At 37.2% G+C, this 19,312-nt stretch overlaps 3 protein-coding genes across 3 annotated transcripts; all 3 read right to left on the minus strand.

Annotated features, from left to right (window-relative positions):
• Window positions 1–294: 294 nt before the first annotated feature.
• LOC116119108 (cation/H(+) antiporter 23, chloroplastic-like) lies at window positions 295–8,262 on the minus strand. The gene is given in 6 exon segments (XM_031405060.1): window positions 295–1,431; window positions 1,740–2,584; window positions 2,587–2,731; window positions 5,385–6,641; window positions 6,745–7,758; window positions 8,047–8,262. Coding segments are annotated over 6 exon segments (4,614 nt in total).
• Window positions 8,263–10,068: 1,806 nt separating this feature from the next.
• Window positions 10,069–12,970, minus strand: LOC116119109 (cation/H(+) antiporter 15-like). The gene is made up of 3 exons (XM_031405061.1): window positions 12,755–12,970; window positions 11,453–12,466; window positions 10,069–11,349 (listed from the first exon to the last, which is right to left on the minus strand). The coding sequence occupies exons 1-3, from the start codon at window positions 12,968–12,970 to the stop codon at window positions 10,069–10,071; spliced, it is 2,511 nt and encodes an 836-aa protein (XP_031260921.1).
• Window positions 12,971–15,753: 2,783 nt separating this feature from the next.
• Window positions 15,754–18,549, minus strand: LOC116119110 (cation/H(+) antiporter 15-like). The gene is made up of 3 exons (XM_031405062.1): window positions 18,487–18,549; window positions 17,241–18,269; window positions 15,754–17,094 (listed from the first exon to the last, which is right to left on the minus strand). Exons 1-3 carry the CDS (start codon window positions 18,547–18,549, stop codon window positions 15,754–15,756), a joined length of 2,433 nt encoding a protein of 810 aa, XP_031260922.1.
• Window positions 18,550–19,312: the final 763 nt, after the last annotated feature.

Raw genomic sequence — 19,312 nt, forward strand, 5'->3', positions numbered from 1 at the left:
AACCCACCTACCATGTGACTGGAGACGACATAACAATAGATGATGCTAGAAGGAGGGCCCAGGTTTACCTAGGCTAATTAAGCATACCGGTTTGTACTCATGCCAAATCTCCTAAGCCCCTCGTATGGGGCATTGGTCACTTATATAGCACAAGGACACTCTCATCACCCAAAAGTGCATTTTCAAGACAAAACTAAGCGGATCTGCTAACAATCTAATATATGACTCAAAGTAGATAATACCTCTAATAACTCACCTATCATGTGACTGAAGACGTCATAACAACATCATTAATCACCGTTTTTTTCGCTGCACAGTGGTGTCATAATCAGGATTTAAAATGGGAGAAGCCCAATCCTTTTTAATCACTTTTCTCTTATGATGGGGCAATCTAGCATCCACTCCACCCGAAGTAGATTGTTGCACCACAAGAACTGATGCATGTTCTGTATATCTGGATGATACTAATGCCTCTCCCAATGGCCCCAGCCTTGGATTGTCACACAACTCTATTAGTTCCTTTATCAATGGTGATTTTACTCCTAACCCACGTCCAACTATATAAAGATCAAAGCTATTGTACTGTTCTCTTATGGTTGTTTCAAGTTCTTCACTATTTTGAACTAGTTTTTCATGATAAGTTATTGATTCATCAAACATTGACTCGAACCTGAACTCGTTGATGTATTCATCATCAGATCCCTTCATAGTCACCTTCTCTTCTGCCACTTCATCTACATCCGGATCTTTTGCTAGTTGAAACCGCACCACAGTTAAGGTGACGCGCATTGTCCCTGCCATTCTCCATGCACAACTTAAGGCCTCCTAGTCGTCAGGTCCACCAATAAAGATTACGGCGACTCGATGCTCTCGCCTGCCACTTGATACATTTGAGCTTATGTGAAATGCAAGTCCACGATCAACGAGTATGCCCACGCAGCATGGTGCCTTTTCTAGCAAGTTTCTGTACACATCCCTTATTGGATGGTGGTCATCCTGCAACTCACCGTGAGCAGTTACTTGCTTGTGAAATGGGATCGAAATGATTGTGACATCCTTGTCCTCTGCAAGCCTAAAGATGTCCTCGTGCATAGTAGGGTAAGGCGATACAGCGGTAAGTGGATAAACGGAGACTGCTTCATTCATGTCCTTATAGTCTTTAAAGGCTGTAATGATATGGTCTAACTTCGTGTTTCCGCGACCTGAATTGTTGTCAGGTGTATCGTGAACTATAAGCAATGGGGCAGCTCTAGTGAGCTTGACTAAGTGGACTGCAAAGACAGAGATTGGGGATCTCTGTGTAGAATTGGAGACTTGGAGGAGGTTGATGATACCTGGAATATTTGGGATTGAATGAATGCAAGTGAGGACTCGGAGTTCTTCGTCTGGACTACTTCCCTGTATAGTCCTTAGCTTGTTTCGCGTCGGACGCTTTCTTGTTCAGTTGATTAAGAAGACCATTGGCCCTACCAAACCCGTCATGAACAGAATAGTTAACACATTATAGCCATTGACATATTGTCCAAAGCCTGCAATCAGAAGCCCAAATATATGTGTGAACAAGTCAAATTTTTTTGTCCAAAAAGTAAATTTTCTGGTGACCCTGGTGCTCTAATTGATAAAATGCTTAGTCAATAAATGATTTCTTTGGTCACATAGACGTTAGCTGCACAACTAACATTGATTCTGATGTGATTAATTAATAAATTTAAGGGAAGCATATACATATAGATAGTTACCAGCATGCTCCGGCCTTCATTGAGAACGATGAGTGCCAAAAAACCTTTGGTATTCATAAGACCTCCGAGAGTCAAACTATCCCTTAAAGACATGCAACAACACAAAGGGACAATGGAAGTGCTCACAATCTTTGCAGATGTAGCAACAGTTATAATACAAATCAAAGTTTCCCAGTTAGCTTGAATTTCTTTGTAATCAAATTGGGTTCTAAGTCCACTGCAAATAAGGAAGCTTGATAACATGATTCCAGTCACAAACTTTTCACTTCTTTCCATAACATTAATGGCAAGCTCTCCTCTTGGGATAATTAGTCCAAATATGTAACCACCAACCAGGGAATGCAACCCACATGCATCTGCAACGCATCCGAATATAACTACGCCAATGAGAATGAAATATACATGCGTATCACTGTATTTGCCTCCTTCCTTTTTGGCGCGGTTTATGAACCAACCAATGCTTGGACGCAAAACAAACACACAGATTACTACAAAGGCAATATATGGAATTGTCATTATGGCCACTCTGTAACCAATACCATTAGATGTGATTATTGTTCCATTAAAAAGAAACCATGTACTAATATCGTTAATGATGGTAGAACTTAAGGCAATTTTGCCAACTTCCGTGTGGAGAAGTTTGAAATCTGAAATGATCCTGGCGAGGTCTGGGAAGCTTGTCATAGTTAAGGTTATAGCCTAGAACAAAGCACCAAGAGGAGCTAACACTACATCCTTTTGTTGAATTATGGGTAAATAGTATAAGCTTGCACCAACAAAAAATGGGAAAATGGTTCCTATAATGGCAATGGTCCATGACTTCTTATCCATGTGCCTTATAGTGGAATGTCCATCTCTAGCCCCACCAAGAACAAGTAGTAAGTGAGCCCTAAAGTGGAAAATGACTCTAATAACAAGTATTTGTTATAGTATAAATTCCGCTGTTGTAATAGTCCGGCATTGTTCCACAGCTGATGCCTCTTCTCTTTGCTCTTGGTGAACGTTAATGTTGAGAGAATTTAGAGGAGAATCATTGAGAACCAATGGGTAAGTAGTGAGAATATATAGGGTATAGTTGGGAGGACAACTCAGATTGTTAAAGACTTGAAAAAAGAGGTAATCAGTAAAATTGTATGGTTGTCCGCAGTCTGTTCCTTGCAGTTGCAGCGGTTGTTATTACTATAACAGGCTAAGGCCGCTGAGCTAAACGTGACTAACATTTATCCGTCTTGTTTGTCAATCCCCTGTAAATGGGAAAAGAAGATACCAAATTTATCTTTTAGATTTTGTTTTCCTCAGGATCACCTGCTAGTGCCATCATGAATCATATATTTGATTAAAGATGAATTACTTTAGACATAAAGCACCCTATTCTATTAATATTTTAAAGATATTAATTATTATTCTTATGGAAAAGTAGAAGCAACTCTCAAATTGTATTGGTGCCTTGGTGGAGCGGGATTAAGCAGCAAAAACAAAGGCGATGGAGAGACTGCTTCAAGAGTCTAAGACTTGCGGCATATCTATCAATTAGAGTATCTCTACTCTTTATATGATCCAAACTTTTTATTATAAAGAGTTTATCTATAAAAATAAGAGTTAAAAGACTTTTATCTTTTAAATATAAATTAAAAAATGAGTTTGACTCTCTACATCTGGAGAGTCAAATTTTAACTCTCTATCTATATTTTAAGTAATAAACTACAAGTTTCTATGTATTTTATTTATTAATTCTCTCTTTATTAAAAATTTTGTTATTTATTGTTGATGTAAAAATACACCAATTAGAGTGAATCGATCGACTTTGATGGGATCAGAACTGATGCGTGTGTGATTACGGATAACCAGCAAAGAATAAACAATATATACGGTAAAGTAAATGGCAAGAGAGCTTTTAAAGTGATTCGGCAAGTTAAGCTCTTAAGCCTATATCCACTGTTTTTATATGTGCTGTGAGAGCTTATAATAACAATCTTAGAACAATTTGTTAACTCATTTCTTATCGTTGGAGGGGGTTTATATACAGATTTTGTACAAAGGAAATAGCAAAAATAAAAGGATTACAAATAAATTTGAAATGCAACTCTGATATTCTCGCGATTGGGTTCTGTGATTGCTCAAAGATTGATGTCGATCTGATTATTTCCGAGATACCCGAGATCTAAAATTATCTGTGAGCTGGTTGAACATCTGTGAGGATTGGTCACAACTAGCTTGTGCTAAGTTGAGTTACAACTCGACAAGCTTATATTGGGTCGGACAATCAATTGAATCGGGTAGGTTCCTCGGCAAGCTATAACCTCGCAATTCTCCAAGCTTGACAGAAAAATCACACATAACATTTATATTTAGAAAGGAATAAAGATGTTCTTTATTTTATATGAAGGGTGTTCTTTAAAACATTGGAGATGTTCTTATAGCACTTTTTCAACCGAGGAGATAGATTTAGAAAATAAAAACAAAATACAAGATATTTTAAGAATATGACTTTGCAAGTATAGTAAGTAATAAATTTATGTAGGTTATTGTCTTCTTCAGATAAAATTTTTAATGAAAGTGAGGATTATAAAGTAAACTCATGAAATGAAATTTGTTTTGAGAAAGTAAGTGGTTAATCATGAAAATATTAAAATCAATTTTAAAGTAGTGTTTGATTGTATTTAGATAACGGGGTGCAGTTGATAATAGCGTATTTAGCACCATTCTTAATTTGCTTATATCTAATGTATCACGTCGGCTGCTAGTGTGTTGGAGTTGTCGACTATTTCAACTATAATGGGTCATGTAGACGCATTTGAGGATCCCGTTGAAGGGGATCTTGGTGAGTGGGTGGGGTGCAAGGGGTAATGCTCCTGACCCGTAGGTGGTTTGGGCATTTTTCATATATAACCGTTGAAAATTTTCTTTAAATTATTAATTTTTTATTTGGTTTAAGCTTAGAAATGAGAATCTTTGTAATATAAGATTTTAGTCATTTAAACGGAATATATAAACATATTTTTTCTTTGTAATGAGTGATAGTAAATAATATGATAAATTCATTCATTATAAACGAGAGAACTGAGACAGTATTGAAATAATATTGATTTTATTGGACATAACATGTTAATTGGGTGGACCATAGTAAATCATATATATTACTTTTTTTTCTTTATTATTTGTTTGTGTTTATGTTATTATTGTAATTTTAATTTCGTTTTAGACTTTATTTCGTTCCATTGGTATCAGACCCAAAATGAATATGGACAGCCAAGAAATGAACAGAATCCATCTACTGAGTGGACTTTTGGTGTAGACTCTTCAAAATCTTTAATACAAACTGTATATTGCTCTTAAATTTGTATGTACTAATTATCTTTAAAAAGAGCAATTAACAGAATATGAGACTAAGAAAATAAATGACAATTATCAAGGCTGTATTTTGATCAGAAATGCACAGTACTTAATTTGAGAAACAAAATTAATGTCAGTATTGAAATGATATTAACGACAATTTCGTTCGTCTTTTAATTACTATTGACAAATAAAATTATCAAAGCTTCTAGCGTATAAATAATTGAACATAAATACAGATTGGATAACAATAAATTTCTCTACATCCTTGAACTTGATGTCTAGAATTCAGCCTTTGATTGATTCATTTACAATGGCTTCGTACTCAGGATTTAAAACCGGTGAAGCCCATTTCCTTTGTTCAAACTTGCTCTTTGAACGCTGCAAGCTAACATCACTTGCGAAAGGAGATTGTTGCACCACAAGAAGTGATGCATGTGCAGTATATTTGCATGATACCAATGTATCTCCAATTGGTCCCAGCGTACTCGAGTCTCCCCAATCAATTAGTCCCTTTGTCAATGGAGTTTTTACTTCTAAACCACGTCCAACCATATACAGATCAAAGTTATTATACTGTTCGCTTATTGTTTTCTCAAGTTCCTCACTATTATTCACCACTTTCTCATGATAAATTATGGATGGGTCGCACATTGATTTGAACCTGAACTCATTTATATAATCATCATCGAACTCTTTTTTAGTCCCTACAGAGTCCTCATCATTTTCATCATTGTCTTTATTTTCTGGCATGATTTGTGCCTGATGCTGCCGAAACCGTACCACTGTTAAGGTGACGCTTTGTTTTCCTGCCATTCTCCATGCATAACTTAAAGCTTCGTGGTCATCAGGCCCACCAAGGAAGATCATGGCTAATTGGAGCCCCGGTGATCTGCCTCCAAATACTGGCTTGCCTTGTTTGGTTGGTCCAAGTCCACGATCAACGAGTATGCCCACAGAACATGGTGACTTAGCCAACAAATGTCTATTGACTTCCTTTATTGAAGGGTTGTCACATTGAAAGCCTCCATCAGCAGTTGGTTGCTTTTGAAATGGGATCAAAATCATCGTGGTAGCCCTATCCTGCGCAAGCTTAGCGATGTCCTCGTGCATAGTGGTGTAAGGTGACAAGACCGTGAGTTGATGCACAAAGGATGATTCGTTCCCCATCTTATAACTTTGAAAAGCGTCGAAGATATGGTCTGAATGTACCTTTTCACTACTTGTTGTGCGAGATAGGGTATTAGTTTTGAGTTTATCATGAACAACCAACATGGCTGAAGCACGTTCAGTGAGCTCAACAAGGTGGACAGCGTAGACACATATGGGGACTTTTTCAGTGGCATTGGAAATTTCTAGGACACGGATGATGCCAGAGAGATTCTGAATTGAATGAATGCATGTGAGAATTCGGAATTCTGAGTTAGGGCTAGTTGCCTTAATTGTCTTTAGCTTGGTTTGACTCGAATGTTTTCCGGTTTTGTTGATTAAGACTACCATTGGCCCAACCGAACATGTCATCAATAAAACTGTTAACACCATTGTAACCATGTAATTGACATCCAAACCCTGCGATAAAAAAACATAGAAAATATATTAATTATAAGCTCAAAGTGAAATAATCTATCAAGCTAACATATCACTATTAGTAAAAGAAACAAAGTATATATACCTTGATGTTCCGGCCTTCATTAAGAACGATGAGTGCAAAAACACCTTTGGAGTTCATAAGACCACCAAGAATCAAACCTTCTTTTAGTGACATGCCAAAAATTGAAGAGACGAAAACAGTGCTCACAATTTTGGCTAATGAACCTATAATTGAAATCATCACCAGATAAGGCCATTTAGCTTTGATTAGTAGATAAACAAAATTGGTTCTAAGCCCACTAGTGATAATGAAGGTTGGCAACATAATTCCAGTCACAGACTCTTCAGTTCTTTCCATAATTTCAATGGCAAGCTCTCCTTTTGGTATGATTAGTCCGAACATGAAACCACCAACAAGGGAATGCGAGCCACACGCGTCTGCCATAAATCCACAAAGAAGCACGCCCGTAAGAATGAAATATACTTGCCTGTCGCTTACTTTGCCTTGTTTGTTTTTAGTACGCTGTATCATCCACGCAATGGCCGGACGCAATGCAAAGTAGCAGAACAGTCCAAAGCTAATAATTGGAATTGTTCTGAAAATTATGCTTTGACGACTTTCACCAAAAAGGGTTATTGCCATAGCAAGAAGAATCCATGTACTGATGTCAGTAATGATGGAAGAAGTCAAGGCAGTTCTTCCAAGTTCCGTGTGGAGGAGCTTCACATCTGAAAGGGTTCTTGCCAGGTCGGGGAAACTTGTGATTGTTAGAGTTATAGCCCAGAACACAGCACCGGTAGCACTTGGCCTTCGGCTCATATCTCTAAGAATAGGTACAAAAAATAATAATGCCCCAACACAAAATGGAACCAAAATTCCAGCAATTGCAATGCTCCATGACTTCTTTCCCGTATGCTTTAAATTTGATAGATCCATCTCCAGCCCCACCAAGAACATGTAGTAAGTCACCCCCAAATTGCCGAAAGTCTCCAATAACATATTATGATCGAAGGGAAAAAGATTCATCCATTTAAGAGCCTCGAATTTCCAAAAAGTGAATCCCCCAAGTGCAGATGGGCCAATCAGAATACTAGCCTATATGTATATACCATGAAAAAAAAAAATGAAAAACGTCAGCTAATCATTAATTAACCTTCTTAATTAAATCTTGAGTATCGGGTACATATGCGAGTGATATACTCCTGCATTAACATTTATATATGCTAGAGAAGATGAGTATTAAATACTAATATATATGTATAATGTATGCGTTCATATATATATATATATATATATAAGATGAATTAATGAACATGTTCATGATGCACTGATATTTAAACACACTATGATCTTATATATATAGCAGAAGGAGAGAGCACTTACAATAAGCTCAGCGGAAAAACGAGACTGGTGAAGAGGTTTGAGGACAATCATGAGAAAGCGCATGATGAATATCACAACAGCAAGTTGCGTGGAAAGGACAGGAATATGATCAACCAAAGAATTATTAATAGTCCAAGGGGTGTCATCTAAGGCAACATATTTGATGGAACATACTTGTATATCTTGTCTAGAGCCGTTTAGTTTGAAATTGTTCATCCTGTATATTATACTTCACTGGTTCTAACTATAATGTTTCACAGCGGCCGGAGCCGTCAATAATGGATTATAAATATATAGCCCTTGCAGAGATCAGTCTTGAAGAGAAACTGTCTCCGGAAAGACAAGGAGATAAAAGAGATACTGAAGAGGATATTTGATTCTACAAGTACGGTCCAACATGATCAACTTATTTATTAGAAAGATTTGTTAAACTTATTTAAGTATTATTGTACGGCTATACGCAGCCTTTGCTCTTTTCGCTGCTCCTGTCGTTACTACGGTTTTGCTTGCTGTTTTGACTATGTTTTCAAACTTTTAGTTCACCATCTTGTAGATTATTACATAGAATAGTTGTAATGAGTACTGGTTAATTATAATTTTTTTTCAAAACTGTATATACAAAAACTGGTCTTGATCAGGTGGCCAAAACTGTTGGTAACAAGCGACAATGAAGACCAGATAAGTTTTCCTTCCTATTAGTGAACCGCAGTTAGTAGTTAAAACAAACCTCTGTATCATTGACATTTAAGCAGCCGTCTTAACAGCTTCCCGTAACACATTGTTACCACAACAAAAATCACAATTCATTGCATCTGTCACCTCTTTCAATTGAATATTGAAGATACTATTTTAATATAATTTACAACCTATTAAACTGCTATTATTCCACCGGAAACTGGTCAAACGGCCTGACGTCGGTGCAATTTCAACATGCTGACACCAATAATGCTACGGACACCGGAATTTTTGTACCGAAATATTATATCGGTCTAAGTGTAACATGCCTCTGATTTTTTTAACAATTTTTTTTCTAGTGACGACCGTTCACTCACATCGACGTCCGTCCATATTATAATATGGACAGGCGTCCATATACAAGGGACGGGTGTCCCCATTTAAAGGACGCCCGTCCCTGATTAAAATACAATAAAAAAAATTTTATAAACATTAGGGACGGCCGTCCATCCGTTATGGACAGTCGTCCCTTTATTTTGGACGGGCATCCACAAATAAGAGACGCCCGTCCTTAACCAAAATATGAAAATAAAAAATAAAAAAAAAATTGGGACAGCCGTCCATAAATTTTGGACAGTCGTCCCTTACGTTTGGACGGGCGTCCATTCCTGTCCATACTTTAAAAAAAAAAAAAAAAACATTTTAAATGAAACAAGGAGTGGCTGCTGCTGGTTCTTTCTTGAAGATGAATACGCAGCAGTGGCTGCTGTAACGGCTGCTATGGACAATCCTCAGTTTTCTTAAATGATAATTTGAAATTAAGCAGCATATTAATGATGCTTGAAGAGACGAAATACTGAGAACAAAACCGTGCTTCTTGACCCCTCTGTTTTGCATTCCTCCAGCACTGTGTTTAATTTCGTTTTAGACTTTATTTCGTTCCATTGGTATCAGACCCAAAATGAATATGGACAGCCAAGAAATGAACAGAATCCATCTACTGAGTGGACTTTTGGTGTAGACTCTTCAAAATCTTTAATACAAACTGTATATTGCTCTTAAATTTGTATGTACTAATTATCTTTAAAAAGAGCAATTAACAGAATATGGGACTAAGAAAATATATGACAATTACCAAGGCTGTATTTTGATCAGAAATGCACAGCACTTAATTTGAGAAACAAAATTAATGTCAGTATTGAAATGATATTAACGACAATTTCGTTCGTCTTTTAATTACTATTGACAAATAAAATTATCAAAGCTTCTAGCGTAATAATAATTGAACATAAATACAGATTGGATAACAATAAATTTCTCTACATCCTTGAACTTGATGTCTAGAATTCAGCCTTTGATTGATTCATTTACAATGGCTTCGTACTCAGGATTTAAAACCGGTGAAGCCCATTTCCTTTGTTCAAACTTGCTCTTTGAACGCTGCAAGCTAACATCACTTGCGAAAGGAGATTGTTGCACCACAAGAAGTGATGCATGTGCAGTATATTTGCATGATACCAATGTATCTCCAATTGGTCCCAGCGTACTCGAGTCTCCCCAATCAATTAGTCCCTTTGTCAATGGAGTTTTTACTTCTAAACCACGTCCAACCATATACAGATCAAAGTTATTATACTGTTCGCTTATTGTTTTCTCAAGTTCCTCACTATTATTCACCACTTTCTCATGATAAATTATGGATGGGTCGCACATTGATTTGAACCTGAACTCATTTATATAATCATCATCGAACTCTTTTTTAGTCCCTACAGAGTCCTCATCATTTTCATCATTGTCTTTATTTTCTGGCATGATTTGTGCCTGATGCTGCCGAAACCGTACCACTGTTAAGGTGACGCTTTGTTTTCCTGCCATTCTCCATGCATAACTTAAAGCTTCGTGGTCATCAGGCCCACCAAGGAAGATCATGGCTAATTGGAGCCCCGGTGATCTGCCTCCAAATACTGGCTTGCCTTGTTTGGTTGGTCCAAGTCCACGATCAACGAGTATGCCCACAGAACATGGTGACTTAGCCAACAAATGTCTATTGACTTCCTTTATTGAAGGGTTGTCACATTGAAAGCCTCCATCAGCAGTTGGTTGCTTTTGAAATGGGATCAAAATCATCGTGGTAGCCCTATCCTGCGCAAGCTTAGCGATGTCCTCGTGCATAGTGGTGTAAGGTGACAAGACCGTGAGTTGATGCACAAAGGATGATTCGTTCCCCATCTTATAACTTTGAAAAGCGTCGAAGATATGGTCTGAATGTACCTTTTCACTACTTGTTGTGCGAGATAGGGTATTAGTTTTGAGTTTATCATGAACAACCAACATGGCTGAAGCACGTTCAGTGAGCTCAACAAGGTGGACAGCGTTGACACATATGGGGACTTTTTCAGTGGCATTGGAAATCTCTAGGACACGGATGATGCCAGAGAGATTCTGAATAGAATGAATGCATGTGAGAATTCGGAATTCTGAGTTAGGGCTAGTTGCCTTAATTGTCTTTAGCTTGGTTTGACTCGAATGTTTTCCGGTTTTGTTGATTAAGACTACCATTGGCCCAACCGAACATGTCATCAATAAAACTGTTAACACCATTGTAACCATGTAATTGACATCCAAACCCTGCGATAAAAAAACATAGAAAATATATTAATTATAAGCTCAAAGTGAAATAATCTATCAAGCTAACATATCACTATTAGTAAAAGAAACAAAGTATATATACCTTGATGTTCCGGCCTTCATTAAGAACGATGAGTGCAAAAACACCTTTGGAGTTCATAAGACCACCAAGAATCAAACCTTCTTTTAGTGACATGCCAAAAATTGAAGAGACGAAAACAGTGCTCACAATTTTGGCTAATGAACCTATAATTGAAATCATCACCAGATAAGGCCATTTAGCTTTGATTAGTAGATAAACAAAATTGGTTCTAAGCCCACTAGTGATAATGAAGGTTGGCAACATAATTCCAGTCACAGACTCTTCAGTTCTTTCCATAATTTCAATGGCAAGCTCTCCTTTTGGTATGATTAGTCCGAACATGAAACCACCAACAAGGGAATGCGAGCCACACGCGTCTGCCATAAATCCACAAAGAAGCACGCCCGTAAGAATGAAATATACTTGCCTGTCGCTTACTTTGCCTTGTTTGTTTTTAGTACGCTGTATCATCCACGCAATGGCCGGACGCAATGCAAAGTAGCAGAACAGTCCAAAGCTAATAATTGGAATTGTTCTGAAAATTATGCTTTGACGACTTTCACCAAAAAGGGTTATTGCCATAGCAAGAAGAATCCATGTACTGATGTCAGTAATGATGGAAGAAGTCAAGGCAGTTCTTCCAAGTTCCGTGTGGAGGAGCTTCACATCTGAAAGGGTTCTTGCCAGGTCGGGGAAACTTGTGATTGTTAGAGTTATAGCCCAGAACACAGCACCGGTAGCACTTGGCCTTCGGCTCATATCTCTAAGAATAGGTACAAAAAATAATAATGCCCCAACACAAAATGGAACCAAAATTCCAGCAATTGCAATGCTCCATGACTTCTTTCCCGTATGCTTTAAATTTGATAGATCCATCTCCAGCCCCACCAAGAACATGTAGTAAGTCACCCCCAAATTGCCGAAAGTCTCCAATAACATATTATGATCGAAGGGAAAAAGATTCATCCATTTAAGAGCCTCGAATTTCCAAAAAGTGAATCCCCCAAGTGCAGATGGGCCAATCAGAATACTAGCCTATATGTATATACCATGAAAAAAAAAAATGAAAAACGTCAGCTAATCATTAATTAACCTTCTTAATTAAATCTTGAGTATCGGGTACATATGCGAGTGATATACTCCTGCATTAACATTTATATATGCTAGAGAAGATGAGTATTAAATACTAATATATATGTATAATGTATGCGTTCATATATATATATATATATATATAAGATGAATTAATGAACATGTTCATGATGCACTGATATTTAAACACACTATGATCTTATATATATAGCAGAAGGAGAGAGCACTTACAATAAGCTCAGCGGAAAAACGAGACTGGTGAAGAGGTTTGAGGACAATCATGAGAAAGCGCATGATGAATATCACAACAGCAAGTTGCGTGGAAAGGACAGGAATATGATCAACCAAAGAATTATTAATAGTCCAAGGGGTGTCATCTAAGGCAACATATTTGATGGAACATACTTGTATATCTTGTCTAGAGCCGTTTAGTTTGAAATTGTTCATCCTGTATATTATACTTCACTGGTTCTAACTATAATGTTTCACAGCGGCCGGAGCCGTCAATAATGGATTATAAATATATAGCCCTTGCAGAGATCAGTCTTGAAGAGAAACTGTCTCCGGAAAGACAAGGAGATAAAAGAGATACTGAAGAGGATATTTGATTCTACAAGTACGGTCCAACATGATCAACTTATTTATTAGAAAGATTTGTTAAACTTATTTAAGTATTATTGTACGGCTATACGCAGCCTTTGCTCTTTTCGCTGCTCCTGTCGTTACTACGGTTTTGCTTGCTGTTTTGACTATGTTTTCAAACTTTTAGTTCACCATCTTGTAGATTATTACATAGAATAGTTGTAATGAGTACTGGTTAATTATAATTTTTTTTCAAAACTGTATATACAAAAACTGGTCTTGATCAGGTGGCCAAAACTGTTGGTAACAAGCGACAATGAAGACCAGATAAGTTTTCCTTCCTATTAGTGAACCGCAGTTAGTAGTTAAAACAAACCTCTGTATCATTGACATTTAAGCAGCCGTCTTAACAGCTTCCCGTAACACATTGTTACCACAACAAAAATCACAATTCATTGCATCTGTCACCTCTTTCAATTGAATATTGAAGATACTATTTTAATATAATTTACAACCTATTAAACTGCTATTATTCCACCGGAAACTGGTCAAACGGCCTGACGTCGGTGCAATTTCAACATGCTGACACCAATAATGCTACGGACACCGGAATTTTTGTACCGAAATATTATATCGGTCTAAGTGTAACATGCCTCTGATTTTTTTAACAATTTTTTTTCTAGTGACGACCGTTCACTCACATCGACGTCCGTCCATATTATAATATGGACAGGCGTCCATATACAAGGGACGGGTGTCCCCATTTAAAGGACGCCCGTCCCTGATTAAAATACAATAAAAAAAATTTTATAAACATTAGGGACGGCCGTCCATCCGTTATGGACAGTCGTCCCTTTATTTTGGACGGGCATCCACAAATAAGAGACGCCCGTCCTTAACCAAAATATGAAAATAAAAAATAAAAAAAAAATTGGGACAGCCGTCCATAAATTTTGGACAGTCGTCCCTTACGTTTGGACGGGCGTCCATTCCTGTCCATACTTTAAAAAAAAAAAAAAAACATTTTAAATGAAACAAGGAGTGGCTGCTGCTGGTTCTTTCTTGAAGATGAATACGCAGCAGTGGCTGCTGTAACGGCTGCTATGGACAATCCTCAGTTTTCTTAAATGATAATTTGAAATTAAGCAGCATATTAATGATGCTTGAAGAGACGAAATACTGAGAACAAAACCGTGCTTCTTGACCCCTCTGTTTTGCATTCCTCCAGCACTCAAAAGCTGCTATGACTGCTAGCTAATCACTTTGCCCACCGTACAATGAAGCAAGCTCAAATTTAGCAGCAGTTGCTCTCTTCTTTTCATTTGGTAACATAGGAAGGGTAAACAGATCCCTATAGTCAGAAGCACATGCAAGTGTCAAAGCTGGGTCTAGACAATTCATCATTATGGCAAAGAAAAGCATCTTGCTCATTAATGGATGAACAGAAAGAGAGCAAAGCTGGGTCCTGTTCGGGGCTGAGAACAAAATGAAAATGGCGAAGAAGCTATGCAAAGTTGGTATCGTATCTGTGGGGTACGACAAGGTTAGCTGCAGGAGATAGTGGCCAGAGTGCAATACGCTTCCGTTGGGCTGGGATGAGGGCTGTCTTCCAGCTCGAGTTCACCACGGGGGGGAGGAAGTGCGCAGTTTGCAGTTTGCAATCCTATTATAGTTCGCAGTTCGCGTGCGTGTAAGCTTTAAGAAAACGAAGCTGGTTTAGAAGAGGACTGCAAGTGGTTTAGAAGACAAAGAATAAGAGGTTTATATTTTTTTTTTTTTTAAAAGTATGGACGGGCGTCCACTCGTAAGGGACTAGCGTCCATTCCTAATGGACGTCCATCCAAACGTAAGGGACGGCCGTCCAAAATTTATGGACGGCCATCCCAATTTTTATTTTTTTTTTATTTTTATATTTTGGTTAAGGACGGGCGTCCCTTATTTGCGGATGCCCGTCCAAAATAAATGGACGACCGTCCATAACGGATGGATGACCGTCCCTAATGTTTATAAAAAATTTTTATTGTATTTTAATTAGGGACGGACGTCCTTTAAATGGGGACGCCCGTCCCTTGTCCGTCCATATAATATGGACGGGCGTCCATCTGAGTGCACGGTCGTCCAAATTTGATGGACGGCCGTTCACTAGAAAAAAATTGTTAAAAAAATCAGAGGCGTATTACACGTAGGCGGTACAATATTTCGGTGTAAAAATCCCGGTGTCCGTACCATTATTGTAAATATATTAGGTAATTTTTTTCTAATTTTTTTAACTAATATTTTTTGTAATTGAACTCATTATTTTTTAAAATTTATAGAAATAACTACAAAATGAAACATTTTTAAAACGAATATGGGTAGTAGGATGGCATTTTAATAAAGTTTGGTTCCTAAATTATATTTAAAATCTAAAAATGTCTTTCAAAATCTAAAATTTTATAATTATAAAAAGTATATGTTTCTATTAATTATTTCCATATTTGAACTTAATACCACGTATGAATATGAGAAAATAAATATCATGTGTTCTGAAGACCGTAATAAGGGTAAAAGAGACTAAATTTCAAGGAATTCAAAAATGTTCTTCTATAAATAAATTGCATCTATAGCAAAATTGTCTGTGCTTAATATATACATCACCTAAAGCATATCTACATTTTTATTGATTCCTCGTGGAGTCCATGTCTACAAATCCTACCTATTAAAAGTCTTTCTTCTTGTTCTTTGCCGTATTTGGCTTCATACTCAGGATTTAAAACTGGCGAAGCCCATTTCTTTTGTTTGAAGTTGCTTTCTGATGGCGGCGAGCTATCATCCATTATTTCACTTGAAGCAGATTGTTGCACCACAAGAACTGATGCATGCGCTGTAAATTTGGATGATATCAATGTGTCTCCAATTACTCCCAGTTCTTGACTGTCGCCCCCATCTATAAGTCCATCTGTCAATGGTGACTTTACTCCTCGACCACGTCCAACAATATACAGATCAAAATTACTGTATAGTTCTCCAATGGCTTTCTCAAGTTCATTACTACTTTTGACCCGTTTCTCAAGATAAGTTATGGATTTGTCATACATTGATTTGAACCTGAACAAATTAATATAATCATCATCATCAAACTCTACTTTATTCTCATCTTCCTTGATGGAATAACAACTCTCATTTTCATTGTTTTTTCCATCTATACTTGGTCGAAACCGTACCACCGTTAAGATGACGCCTTCTTTTCTTGCCATTCTCCAAGCATAACTTAAAGCCTCGTGGTCGTCAGGCCCGCCAATGAAGAGCATGGCTAATTGGAGCTCCGGTAATTTGTCACTCGATAATGACTTGGAAAGTTTGGATGATCCTAGGCCTCGATCAACGAGTATGCCAACAGAGCATGGTGCCTTAGCCAATAAGTTCTTGTTAACATACTTTATAGTCTTGTTTTCACCTTGCAACCCACCATCAGCAGTTGGTTGCTTGTGGAATGGAATTAAAATTATTGTCACAGCCTTATCCTCAGCGACCTTGGAGATGTCCTCATGCATAGTTGTGTAAGGTGACAAAACCGAGAGTGGATGAAAAGAAACTGATTCATTGCCGATCTTATAGTTTTCAAAGGCACTGAAGATATAATGGTCTGGCTGTGACTTTCCTTGACTTAAGCTGGGTGTGGTGCTAGTCTTGAGTTTATCGTGCAAAATCAAAATGGCTGACGCTCGTTCAGTGAGCTCAACGAGGTGGGCAGCGAAGACACATATGGGGGATTCTCTAGTGGAATTGGAAACTTCAAGGAGATGAATGATGCCAGAGATATTCTGACCTGAATGAATGCATGTGAGAACTCGGAGTTCAGAATTTGGCTTACTTGCCTGTATGGTCCTTAGCTTGTTATGACTTGAATGCTTTCTGGTGCAGTTGATTAACATCAGTATTGGCCTAACCAAACATGTCATCATCAAAATTATGAACACCATTACCACCATATATACCTCATTCAAAGTCTGCAATAAAAGATATATGTATGTTACAATTGAATATTTAGAGCATAATTATTAATTTCATTCACAATCTTATGTGAAATTAATTTCATTTACCTTATCACTTACTGCATAATATTAATTAATAAAAAAAAGTGAGGTGCATATACCTTCAAATTCCGGCCTTCATTAAGAACTACGAGTGCAAATACACCTTTAATGTTCATAAGACCTCCAAGAGTCAAACCTTCCTTCAATGACATGCGAAAAGATGAAGAGACGACAAGAGTGCTTACAATTTTTGCGGAGGTAGCAATAGTTGTGATCATCCCAACAGAAGACCATTTAGTTTCTTTTACCAGATTACGAAAATCTGTTCTAATCCCACTGCAGATAAGAAAGCCTGGCAACAAAATTCCACTCACAAACTCTTCTGTTTTCTCCATAACCTCAATGGCAAACTCTCCTTTTGGTATGATAAGTCCAAATACAAAACCACCCACCAGTGAATGTGAGCCACACGCGTCTGTGATGAATCCACTAACAGCCACGCCCATGAGAATGATATATATAAGGGTATCGCTTAATTTATTGCTGAATTTGCCTTGTTTGTTTTTGGTATGCTGTAACATCCAAGTAATGAGTGGATGCAATCCAAAGAAGGAGACTGTTATAAAGCAAAATATTGGAACTAATGACAAAGTTATGCTATGAAGATTCTCATCTGAAATAACAATTGCCAGAACAAGAAATAGCCATGTCAAGATATCAGTAATGAGAGCGGAACTCAAGGCAATTGTGCCAAGTTCTGTGTGGAGGAGCTTGACATCTGAAAGTGTTCTTGCCACGTCGGGGAAACTTGTGATACTCAGAGTTATAGCCCAGAACAGAGCACCCACATAATTTTGATCTCGTTCCGGCCGGTCATTTACAAGAGGTACAAAGTATAAGATTGCCCCAACAACAAATGGAATAAAAAATCCAACAAAGGCGATGCTCCATGATTTCTTTCTCGTGTGCTTTAAATTGGATAGATCCATCTCTAACCCCACCAAGAACATGTAGTAAGTGACCCCCAAATTGGCGTATGACTCTAACAACATGCTCTGCTCGTATGGGAAAAGATTCATCCATCTAAAAGGATCACGTTCCCAATAAAAAATACTCCCTAGCAAAGTTGGGCCAACGAGAATAGAAGCCTATATACCCAGGAAAAGAAATAACCGTGTCAAATAATTGTTAACCTTCCCAATTAAATCTTGAACATTGATAGAATCGACGCAGAATTTTAAGCATCAAGTGTCAATCTATGCATATGCAAGAAGAAAAAGATGAATGAACTTGCATGAGGTATTGATGTTTAATAACAAAATTATAACATATAGCAGAAGGATGGAGCTGAGATGTTGCACTTACCATAAGCTGAGAAACAAAACGAGGCTGACGAAGAGGTTTGAGGAGGATCATGAAAAAGTGCATTATGATTATGAAAAGAGAAATTTGCATGGTAAGGATAGGGAGATGTCGCATGAAAGGGTTCTGACTATTCCAAGGGGTGTCATCAGTAAATACATATTCCATATAACACACTTTAAATTCGTATCTGTTCTCATTTCTAAAAATTCTGTAATCACCGTAGTAAGCTTTCTCTACCATCCTATATATTCACCTGTTCTAACTAATATATTTTCCACGGCGGTCACCTCAACGACGAACGAACTATGGCTATGGGAGAGATCTTGAAGAGAAAATGGAGTAGATCAAAATGCAAGAAGATAATAGTGTTTGGGGGCAATGGAGAGTTTGAAATGGTTTAATGGACAAGAGAAGTTAAAAACGTTTGAAGGAGTATTGAATACAACTGGTACAAATACAACATACTCCCATGTTTATAAGTGAACTCTTCACTTTACAGTTTACATGTGGTAGGTATACATCAGATGTTATCTTCCACACATTGTAATTTTCTTAATTATCTGTCACACCATTAAAAAATAAAAAACTCGAACTACCCTTACATTTCAACCACCCCGATACAATCTAGACACTTATTTTAGATAAAGTTATTTACTTTCTACAAGTAGTTTTTACTATTTTTTAAAATATATCCCGACTTTAAAATAACAAATTAATATATTTTAAGAAATTTAATACTTCATCAAGTTCAATCCAACTAATTAATTTTTTAAAATTAATTAATGAAAACTTTTAAGTTGAAACGTTACCTTAAAAAATAAATAAA

Source organism: Pistacia vera, unplaced genomic scaffold (genome assembly GCF_008641045.1).
Source record: "Pistacia vera cultivar Batoury unplaced genomic scaffold, PisVer_v2 Contig873, whole genome shotgun sequence".
Lineage (NCBI taxonomy): Eukaryota > Viridiplantae > Streptophyta > Magnoliopsida > Sapindales > Anacardiaceae > Pistacia > Pistacia vera.

Excerpts from the sequence above, each read along its gene's own strand:
- LOC116119109 (XM_031405061.1), bottom strand. The coding sequence starts at position 12,970 with ATGAACAATTTCAAACTAAACGGCTCTAGACAAGATATACAAGTATGT. Across the intron at positions 12,467-12,754 it reads GTTTTTCCGCTGAGCTTATT|GCTAGTATTCTGATTGGCCC; the intron begins GTAAGTGCTCTC and ends ATATACATATAG. Across the intron at positions 11,350-11,452 it reads ATGAAGGCCGGAACATCAAG|GGTTTGGATGTCAATTACAT; the intron begins GTATATATACTT and ends TTTTTATCGCAG.
- LOC116119110 (XM_031405062.1), bottom strand. The coding sequence starts at position 18,549 with ATGCACTTTTTCATGATCCTCCTCAAACCTCTTCGTCAGCCTCGTTTT. Across the intron at positions 18,270-18,486 it reads GTTTTGTTTCTCAGCTTATG|GCTTCTATTCTCGTTGGCCC; the intron begins GTAAGTGCAACA and ends CTGGGTATATAG. Across the intron at positions 17,095-17,240 it reads ATGAAGGCCGGAATTTGAAG|ACTTTGAATGAGGTATATAT; the intron begins GTATATGCACCT and ends CTTTTATTGCAG.